Source organism: Drosophila subpulchrella, chromosome 2R (genome assembly GCF_014743375.2).
Source record: "Drosophila subpulchrella strain 33 F10 #4 breed RU33 chromosome 2R, RU_Dsub_v1.1 Primary Assembly, whole genome shotgun sequence".
NCBI classification, from domain to species: domain Eukaryota; kingdom Metazoa; phylum Arthropoda; class Insecta; order Diptera; family Drosophilidae; genus Drosophila; species Drosophila subpulchrella.
In genome coordinates this window covers 17,042,624-17,051,517 of record NC_050611.1, presented here as the reverse complement: position 1 = coordinate 17,051,517, position 8,894 = coordinate 17,042,624, and the positions used below count along the sequence as shown (strand labels likewise).

The window sequence follows — 8,894 nt, the reverse complement described above, 5'->3', positions numbered from 1 at the left end:
AAAATACCATTTTAAGATTGCTTTTATTGAATCTTTTAATAAAGTATGATTTTTTTTAAATTTTCCAGTGACAAGCAAATAAAATATTTACCTTTATTGATTTTCTAGTAAACCAGCTTTTAAATACATGTGCTATGAGTAAATCTTATATTTAGACCTTGAATGTACAGGATCGAAATTGATTTTAGAATTAAAAGATTATGCTAAAGCTATGTGAATTCAAATAAGCTTTATTGGCGCCATAAATAATCGATAAGTCTAGAAACGATTGTCAGGTGTTTTGCTTACGGGATTTTTGTAGTTTGAAATAACGGTCACTCGAGGCATTACCACGAATTCGGCGTGTTGCACATTTCTCTGTTTAATTAACGTAGAAGACCAAGTCGCGGTTATATAACAAGATGAACAGCCTGAGGACAGCCACCATGCGCTTCGCCAGCCTGGCCAGCTCCAAGGCCGGCTCCCTGGGCAAGAGGGACTTCACCCGCAGCCTGTGGCACATGACCAAAAAGCCGGTGACGGCCGGAGGATCCGATCATGTAACCGTCCTGAATCTCCACAAGCCCAGCATCAATTGCACGTGCGGCTGCAATGTGCACACCAAATGTGAGTGTTTATCTCATAAGAGTCTTACATGGGACATGGTCCATGCCGCCGGTTACATAACCTCAAACGTGGGGTGACGAAATGTTGACCAAAACACTGAAAATGCAATCCCTTGTTTGTATCCCCCAGGTGAGCGGGAACTGGTGGAGTTCCTCACCGAGGAGATCGTGGCCGAGCGCAAGGTGCAGAAGGGCAAGTCGGTGCCCAGCACCCTGGACGGCTTCGCCGTGAAACTGACCGGCGCCGATGTGGAGCTCACCAAGCAGACGGAAAAGGAGAAGGTGGTGGTCAGCTTCAATGTGAACCACTCGGTAGACAGCGAGGAGGAGCCGGAGATCAACCCCAATGCCGACAAGCCCGAGCTGGGCGAGATGAGGAGCAAGCCCCAGTTCGAGGTGGACATCATCAAGGGCAACTCCACGCTGTCCTTCACCTGCACCTTCCTCCAAGGCGAGGCCCAGGAGGGCGAGTACAGTGAGTGCTTAATCCCTTATCCCATATTATCCATCAATAACACCTGCCCTTCCTTTCAGACGACGTCTTCTCCATCGATGAAATGGCCATCTTCGAGGGCGAGTGGAACGATAAGGTCTATGCCGTTGCCGGCGACGTGCTCGATGGCTACTTGTATGACTTGCTGATCAATCTGCTGGAGGAGAAGGGCATCAGCCAGGAGTTCGCCGAGAAGCTCTCCGATCTGGCCACCGCCCATGAGCACACTTCCTATATTGGTCTGCTGGAAAAGCTCTCCAAATTCACTGCCGGTGGCAAGTGAACGTCGTTCGTCCCACCTAATCTTAAAGCATAAAGTTGTGTAGGTTTTTAAGTTTCTATTGTCTGCTGCCGCAGTTTTTTCACTAAAAACGTTTTTGATTAGTTGTGTTTTTGGTTTGGCTGTGGCAGTCATCTTAGTTATTAGGCCAGCAAACATTTATACATGTTTCAGAAAGAGCCATAGAAGCGGGCGCCAATTGTGTACCCATTTCGGCACCTGCTTCCGGTTGGATTTCATAAATACAGCGTTAATTTCTACGATGTGGTATTGTTTATTATTCATCTCCTCCAAATAAATTCTTTTAGATTGGTCATAATCAGCTTTGTAATTTATATGTATGTAATTTAAAGTCAAAGAAACTTAGTTGATTTATCAGCTTCCCATTGATTTAGAATTGCCTCGAATGTGGCCTGGGCTCGTAGTCGCCTGGTCGGTGTCCTCCCCATTCCTCGTGGTTCTTGCAGGCAACACAGATGACCAGAGCCAGGAGCACTAGAATTGGCAGCAGTTGCATCTTGATCGATGGACACTAGACTTTGAATTGTGCTGGTGCAGCTCTGGATGCTCCTTTTTATATATGAACTTGCCTCTGATTACGATCTAGTGATTTCCCAAAGGGGAAAGACTCGTATCTGCTTGTTCTGGGTTGGGACTCACATATAACAGATAACAGATGATTTAAATGTATTAAATATTAAAAAACAAATCCATCAATAAGTAAATTATTAATTTTTCCTCAGTAAGTAATTATTTAATATATTACGATAACACTTTATTGCAGTTAAGCACGATAAGGAGAACTCCGGCCTTAACTTATTCCTGAGCTTTTACGAATACTTTTGAGAAAGTCAAGACCGGAGCCCGCCTGAGTATAACACTTTTATGGCTCGCTACTTGAACTTAGTTATAAAACATTCACTACATAATTTATATAAGATTTAGCTTTATGGATGTGAGCCAAAGGGCTGAAACAAAGCGGCTCCTAGTACATGGTAATCCACGGACTCCTAGGCTGTGCCCCCTCTCTGGTGCCGGCGCTGATGACCGGTGAGACTGCTGGGAACTGCCTGTTCCTGGCCGATTGTGGAATCAAGGCCGTAGCCAGGATGCTGGAGCGGCGTGACGGGTCAACTCTTGCTCTTCGGCTGGGCTTTTCCTCCCGAACTGTTTGCATTGTCATACTCGGAGCCCGTGGAGTACTCGGTTCCCACCTCCCGCAACTCGATCTTCTGTTCCCGCATGGCGCGCTAAAAGTCAAGGGTTGGGTTAACCGTTTGGATGATGAAACTTGGCCTTACCTTGACGCACTCCTGATAGACCCTGAAAATCGGCGAGCAGCCCGAGTCATCCGTCTGACCCTTCAGGAATCCCTCCGAGAACCAGCTGTTGAAGCAGGCATCGTACTGCTTCTTCAGCTCATTGCAATCCTCGCCTATGCTGTTCATTTGTAGGTCCAAGTTCTTCGGTTTTAAGTTATAATTTTTAAGTTATTGAATAATATGCCGAAAAAAATGTGCGGATGGTTCGTGCAAAGGTCATACTAAAGATAAGGCTTTCAGAGATGGGCGAAACAACATATCGATATTAGCTCAGTTGCCTACAATCGAAATTTGAATCTTGCGTTTTCTTTAAAGCACCTAATTTACTTAAATAAATTATATTAAGGCAGTTTTTGTTATTGTATAATCAGTTGTTCATGGCCATTGTATTATTAACTATTAAAATGCTACGAACTTGTTCAGTTTACGTGGCTTTTAGGCAATTGCACGCTGGCGAGGATTCTCTGGCTTATATTCCTTATAGATGGTCTGGAACTGATGCTTTAGCTGCCTATTTCTTTGGTTCTTGTGAAGAGGGTCGTGAGGTCAACTCTTGCCCTTCTGCTCCTGCTGTCCATCGGAACTGTTGGCATTGTCCTCGTCGGAACTCGTCTCAAAGATCGGGTCTTCCTCCCGCAAATTGATCTTCTTGTCCTTAATAGCGCGCTAGAGATTATAATAGGTCAAGTCCTATATACAGTTGAAAATCCATTAGCCTTACCTTAACGCACTCCTGGTACACCCGGAAAATCGGCGCGCAAGCTGAGTCATCCGTTTGACCTTTCAGGAACCGCTCCGAAAACCAGCTGTTGAAACAGGCGTCGTACTGCTGCTTCAGCTCGTTGCAATCCTCGCCAACGCTGCTCATTTGTGTGACAAGTTTGGTTGTTTGATTTTAATTTATAATTTGTCTATTAAATAAGAGTTCCGAAAAAAATGTGACAAAGGTCCGTGCAACGGTACTACTGAAGAAAAGGTTTCAGAGATGACAGCCAACTGAATATCGATAAAAGATAACGAAACTCTATCGAAATTCAAATCTTACAATTCTACATCCGAAGAGAAAGCTCTTATCAGCAGATATTTGATTAAACTGTCTCTTCAATAAATATTTACCCCCTGATAAAAGCCACTAATTTTTTTTCTCTTGTTTTTAAGGTTTTTTCAGTTTTGGGTTCATACAAAATGTAGTTATCAATATTATCATTAACGTATTGAGCGCTAAAACAAATTTATGTGGGACTTGGCTACAACATACAATGTCGACGGATGATGGAACCAGACCTCCGATCCAGTCGGAAACCGAATCGGAGGCCTGACAGCACTTAACCCAACGAGTTGTCCATGGCCATTCCATTTTTAATAGTCCAAGTGCTACAAATTTGTTCTGATTATGCTTTGCTGGTGTTCTTAGCTAACGCGCGCTGTTGTGGTTTGGGCTGAGTGGAAGAGCTGGCGTCTACTCCTCGTCGATGGTCTGGACTTGTTGCTGTCTATCTTGATTGTTCTGCCTATCCTGGTTGTTCTTATGGTGACCGCGCTGGTTACGGTTGCGGTTGTTGCGATTATCCCTGCGCTGGCCGCCCCAGTTTCCACCCTGGTTGTTCTGGTTGCGGTTGTAGCCACGATCTCCGCGATTGCCCATGTTGCCGCGCTGGAAGAAGTTGCCCTGCTTCATGTCGAACACCTTCTCGTTGACGTCCACAAGGTTGGTGACCTTGTCCACAAACTGCATGGCCAGGGCCTGCAGGCGCGATGGCTCCGAGCGGTGCATGACCACAGTTTCGGAGGGATCGTCCAGGCTGGCCATCAGCTCCTCGTTGATGATCATCTTGCTGATAATCGAGTGCACCTTCGGCACGGGCAGCTCGTACATCTGCGCCAGCGAGGGAATGCTGATCGAGGTGTAGACGTTCGAGTAGGTGAAGAGGTAGGTGCGCAGCGACTCCTCCTTGATGAACTTGGTGAGCATCTCGCGCACGCGATCTGACTCGTAGAACAAGTCCCACACTTTCGTGTTCATCTTCTTGTTGACAATAAAGTTGGCACACGCCTGCCAGTTGCCGCAGCGCATCGCCTTGGCGGCGGCCACGACGTGCTCACGCATAGACTCTGGCGGACCCACCAGGGACTGACGCTCCGAGGAGCGCAGCTGCTGGTAGAACGTCTTGCTGATCATGCGACGACGAGCGTCAAACTCATGGGCTGCGATATAGGGAATCTCCAGCAGCATGGCGGACACCAGGTAAACGCACTCGAGCAGCTCCAGGTTGATGTGCATGTGGAATGGCATCTGGCGCTGTTTCTCGATCTTCTCCTGCTCGGCGGATCGCTCGTGCTGGCGCTGGGGCAGCAGTCCCTGGGCAAGCAGTTCCTTCGGCTTGCCGGTGACCATCAGGTCCACCAGACAGTGGTGGGCATCCTTGACGTTCTCCTGACGGAAGGCGCACAGACCCAGGTTGGCCATCATGCGGTTGTACAGGATACGGGTGGCGGGATCAGCGGCATCGATGTTGTCCTGCAGGTGTGACATCAGCACCAGATCGCGGGCCTGGAACCAGTTGTCGTGCATGGCATGGTGGTAGATGTGCGCCAGGATGGCTCGCGTACGGATACGATCCGTGTCGTCCTTGGCGTAGATGAACTTGCACAGCTTATCCATAACGTCCACGGAGGTGGTGGTGGTGGCTGGCAACTCACCGCGCTTCTTCTTCAGCACCTCGGGGTCGAACTTGTAGTACAGATGCTCGATCTTGCGTAGGTAAATGCGACAACGTTCATTGTTGGTGCCGGAGCGCTCGAAATACTGCAGCACCAGCTCGATCGTCTTCACCACGTTAATCTCGTCCTTCAACCGGGACACGTAGTCGTTGGAGTGGGGATCGCACTCCTTCAGCAGCTTGACGAACTCATCATCCAGGCGCTCCACCGCGGCTAGAGGGCATCCACGCACGTAGAAAGGCGCTGCAGCGTACTCCTCATGCTCCTCGGCCACACTCTCGCTCATAATGATGTCGGGATTGGCCAGCAGCAGCTTCAGCATGCTCTGCATCACCTCCAAGAGCAGGGCCCAGTGCTCCAGCTTCATGGGCTCGGAGATTTTCTGGTTGTAGTCGTAGATGGCCGAGATAATGTTGAAGTGGATCTTCACGGAGACGGCGGTGCCCAGGTTGTGCTGATCGGAGATGTCCCTCAGCTCGAACAGCAGATCGATCTGCAGACGACGATCGGTGCGCTTCTTGCCGCGCGCAGACATGATTTCCAACAGCTTGGCCAGCACCAGGGGCACATCGATCTCGGCGTCCTTTTCGAACATTTTGGGCTTCTCCACCACATGTCCCTTGACAACGGTCTCCCATTCGCCATCCTCATCGTCCTCGGCGCGTTTACGGATCTTGATCTTCTGCTCCTTGCGCTTGTCCTTCCTTTTGTCATCATCCTTGTCCTCCTTTTCGGTGGTGCGCTTCAAGAAACGCTCACGCATGTTCTGGTACTGGTTCTCGTCGTCGGAGGATTCAGTCTCCGACTCGGAGTCCGAGTCCCAGTCGATGGAGTCATCGGAATCATCGTCGTCGGCGGGCGCAGCCTTAGCCGGCACTAATTTGGCCGTCTTGGGAAGAGCTTCTGTGGGCTCCCGCTTGATTCCGACATCGCTATCGTCACCAGCATCGCCGCCATCGCTGTCCAGGGCCACCACCTCGTCCTCGGCCTCGCTCTCCTGGTCGGGTGCCTCACGGAAACGCGACAAATCGTCCTCGAAGTCCTTGATGTACTTGCGCACCTTCTGGCGCAGCGTGCCCAGCGACTTGGAGTTGTTCTTGGACAGGTTCTTCCTGCCCTCGCGATCTTCCCACACCTCGTTGATGAAGTCCTCCAGCTCGGCAAGGCAGCGGATGTAGAAGCGCGGCGTGATGCCGTTCTCCTCCTTCGAGATGACCGGCAGGGCCTTCTGGTAGGCCCTCGTCAGATCCTCGAAGCTGGACAGCGTATTGGGGATGTCCTTGATCTTCTTGTGGTTGCGGATGGTCTTGATAATGCTGGTTAGGTTCTCGTAGCGCTTTTCCTTCGTGGAGCGCACCACGCGCTTGACCTCCTCCTCATCATCGCTGAATTGCTGTAAGGGATTATAAGGATTACTAAAGGACATCCCATGGATGATGCACATTCCACATTTGGGCGGTACTCACGAAGGCGCTGGCTTTGTTGAAGTTGGTCGCTTGGATCTCCTCCTCGCTGGACTCGGACTCCGAGTCGGACCCGTTGGCAAAGAAACGCGACATCTTCGTTGACTTTCTACGCGGCCGTTTGTCTGCGCCTGGAATCACAAATCACAATTTATTAATTTTATTCGGGCCACATAAGTTTTTGCTTTGGTTGAGGTTATGTTTGAGCGGCCAACATGGCGTTTTGCAAAAATTTCGCCCAATGGTTTCCGCATGCTTAGTGTTTATTTCGCTTAAAGGCTTTTGATAGATCAATTTGTTGGCTTTTATTTTGTGTGTTTACCACCACCTGGCGCTCAATATTTCACAATAAACTTACTATTTTTACAGCAAAACTAAGTCGAATCAAATCGAATCGACATCAAAAAGAGAGGCTAGAGATGGGCGAAGTTTGCATGTGTAAGCGTTGCCGATGAGTATTGTATAAAGTCACGGGGTTGGGTGTTTGATTTTACTTAGTTATTATAGCTGACAGGTGTGTATTTTCCAGAAGAAATACAATTTATTTTAAAGCCTAGTACTCACATCGACGAAAACCGCGAGCTAACCATAGGAGTGAGCGAGAGGCAAATATGCGGCTAAAGGTTTTCGTCGGGTCTGTTTTTCAGCGCGGTACTCAGATGAGATAAGGAAATACCAAAAAAAATACCAGATTTCCCGAGTGAATTTTCGATGAACGCCGTTAGCCGCGGCCCAAAGAATAAGAAATTTAATCTTTGGCGGTGTTCGTGCAGAAGCGGTGGGGAATTTAAAAATTTAAATTTAATTTTTATGAAAAAGGACGCCTAATCCAAGCTGTAGCCCATTATTGTGGGACTTGACCGACAGGAAGCAATAGCACGACAGGGCAAATCCGCAGAATAGTTGAAGTGCTGGAAGAGATCCACTATAGAACCCCAGTGGGAAGGAACATGCCGAGTGGGCCTTCGCTCTCTACATGGACATCCTGCCGGGCGTGTCCTCGCAAAGAAAGTAAGATCTGGCCAAAATAATTTGGTTCGGACTCCGTACACCCATAACCACCAGCTATTTGGCAGCTTAAGCGGAGCTGGAGGACGCGCTGGCTTCTACAGGGAGGAGGAAAATAGGGCGCCCGCTAAGGAACAGTTGGAGAAGCCATGTCCAGCCACTGCCAGGATGCTGGGCGACTTCCTGCAGCATCAGCAGCCCGGCTCCCACTTTCTCAAGGTCCAATATGCCCATGGGGATTCGGAGCTGGACTGCGGTGGCGCGGGAAAGATGGCGAAGCATTCGTGGGACGTTAAGGAAGCTTTAAACTACTAATTTACATAAACAAAAACATTCGTTGAGCATTCCATTTATTTTTATTTTACTTTTTTTGTGTGCCAGCAGACTCCTCCTTTTTAAATTTCTCCAATTGATATGTTTTCCGTTTGGCAACAAACCCAGCTGCTTGTCAGTAAGACCTTGCTACATGCATTGCGGGTGAACTTTGAAAACGTCGGTCACACTACAAAGAATAAGGTTTTTCGACTAGTGAAACTCTTAGCCGATCTGAGTACTAGGCTTAAGAAAACATTTAAAGTGTTATATTTGTAGTATTGGTATGTTTTTAATTTAGAAGAGAGTTATTCAAGTGACTTGAAAGTCACCCATCACTAGGTGTGTCACTGTCATCTCTAGAAGAGAGAGTTTGATTATATCGATAACAGAAAGCCGGCATGCCCAGCGATAAGTCGATAGGTTGTAATCAATTGAGCGGTACATTTGAAATTTGATTGGGAAATAAGAAAACAAATAAATGTTTTAATTAAAGTAGTTAGGAAGAAATAAAAAATAAGCTAAAATTAAATATAGGAAACACTGATCAAAGAAGAGGTAGAAATAGGTTTGTTGGCAAGACTAGTGCAACATGTCCGCCAGCAACATGTTTCTACGCCTGCGCTTCAATGAGCCGGCATTTCTTTTCAGAACTAAACAGAGCGGGGTTCCCCTTTTGGCGCCCCAGCT

General features: G+C 48.0%; 5 protein-coding genes across 5 annotated transcripts; 1 reads left to right on the top strand and 4 right to left on the bottom strand.

The window, feature by feature from the left end:
- The first annotated feature begins 312 nt into the window (after positions 1-312).
- Positions 313-1,638, top strand: LOC119551880 (complement component 1 Q subcomponent-binding protein, mitochondrial). The gene is made up of 3 exons (XM_037861475.1): positions 313-606; positions 736-1,080; positions 1,140-1,638. Exons 1-3 carry the CDS (start codon positions 402-404, stop codon positions 1,379-1,381), a joined length of 792 nt encoding a protein of 263 aa, XP_037717403.1. The 5' UTR covers positions 313-401; the 3' UTR covers positions 1,382-1,638.
- LOC119551881 lies at positions 1,633-1,908 on the bottom strand. The gene has a single exon (XM_037861476.1). The coding sequence runs from the start codon at positions 1,893-1,895 to the stop codon at positions 1,770-1,772; it is 126 nt and encodes a 41-aa protein (XP_037717404.1). The 5' UTR covers positions 1,896-1,908; the 3' UTR covers positions 1,633-1,769.
- Positions 1,909-2,128: 220 nt separating this feature from the next.
- LOC119550091 (TP53-regulated inhibitor of apoptosis 1) lies at positions 2,129-2,854 on the bottom strand. Its single transcript, XM_037858571.1, has 2 exons — positions 2,680-2,854; positions 2,129-2,628 (listed from the first exon to the last, which is right to left on the bottom strand). The coding sequence occupies exons 1-2, from the start codon at positions 2,824-2,826 to the stop codon at positions 2,509-2,511; spliced, it is 267 nt and encodes an 88-aa protein (XP_037714499.1). The 5' UTR covers positions 2,827-2,854; the 3' UTR covers positions 2,129-2,508.
- A 360-nt stretch (positions 2,855-3,214) lies between these two features.
- LOC119550093 (TP53-regulated inhibitor of apoptosis 1) lies at positions 3,215-3,667 on the bottom strand. The gene is made up of 2 exons (XM_037858572.1): positions 3,422-3,667; positions 3,215-3,366 (listed from the first exon to the last, which is right to left on the bottom strand). Exons 1-2 carry the CDS (start codon positions 3,566-3,568, stop codon positions 3,247-3,249), a joined length of 267 nt encoding a protein of 88 aa, XP_037714500.1. The 5' UTR covers positions 3,569-3,667; the 3' UTR covers positions 3,215-3,246.
- A 201-nt stretch (positions 3,668-3,868) lies between these two features.
- LOC119550508 (eukaryotic translation initiation factor 3 subunit C) lies at positions 3,869-7,363 on the bottom strand. The gene is made up of 3 exons (XM_037859213.1): positions 7,243-7,363; positions 6,888-7,015; positions 3,869-6,814 (listed from the first exon to the last, which is right to left on the bottom strand). The coding sequence occupies exons 2-3, from the start codon at positions 6,978-6,980 to the stop codon at positions 4,160-4,162; spliced, it is 2,748 nt and encodes a 915-aa protein (XP_037715141.1). The 5' UTR covers positions 6,981-7,015; positions 7,243-7,363; the 3' UTR covers positions 3,869-4,159.
- Between the last annotated feature and the right edge of the window lie 1,531 nt (positions 7,364-8,894).

Bases quoted from the DNA above. Each gene is read 5' to 3' on its own strand.
- LOC119551880 (XM_037861475.1), top strand. From the start codon at position 402: ATGAACAGCCTGAGGACAGCCACCATGCGCTTCGCCAGCCTGGCCAGC. The intron at 607-735 runs GTGAGTGTTTAT...TGTATCCCCCAG, and splicing joins CTGCAATGTGCACACCAAAT to GTGAGCGGGAACTGGTGGAG. The intron at 1,081-1,139 runs GTGAGTGCTTAA...CCTTCCTTTCAG, and splicing joins GGCCCAGGAGGGCGAGTACA to ACGACGTCTTCTCCATCGAT.
- LOC119551881 (XM_037861476.1), bottom strand. From the start codon at position 1,895: ATGCAACTGCTGCCAATTCTAGTGCTCCTGGCTCTGGTCATCTGTGTT.
- LOC119550091 (XM_037858571.1), bottom strand. From the start codon at position 2,826: ATGAACAGCATAGGCGAGGATTGCAATGAGCTGAAGAAGCAGTACGAT. The intron at 2,629-2,679 runs GTAAGGCCAAGT...CTTGACTTTTAG, and splicing joins TCTATCAGGAGTGCGTCAAG to CGCGCCATGCGGGAACAGAA.
- LOC119550093 (XM_037858572.1), bottom strand. From the start codon at position 3,568: ATGAGCAGCGTTGGCGAGGATTGCAACGAGCTGAAGCAGCAGTACGAC. The intron at 3,367-3,421 runs GTAAGGCTAATG...TATAATCTCTAG, and splicing joins TGTACCAGGAGTGCGTTAAG to CGCGCTATTAAGGACAAGAA.
- LOC119550508 (XM_037859213.1), bottom strand. From the start codon at position 6,980: ATGTCGCGTTTCTTTGCCAACGGGTCCGACTCGGAGTCCGAGTCCAGC. The intron at 6,815-6,887 runs GTGAGTACCGCC...AATCCCTTACAG, and splicing joins TCAACAAAGCCAGCGCCTTC to CAATTCAGCGATGATGAGGA.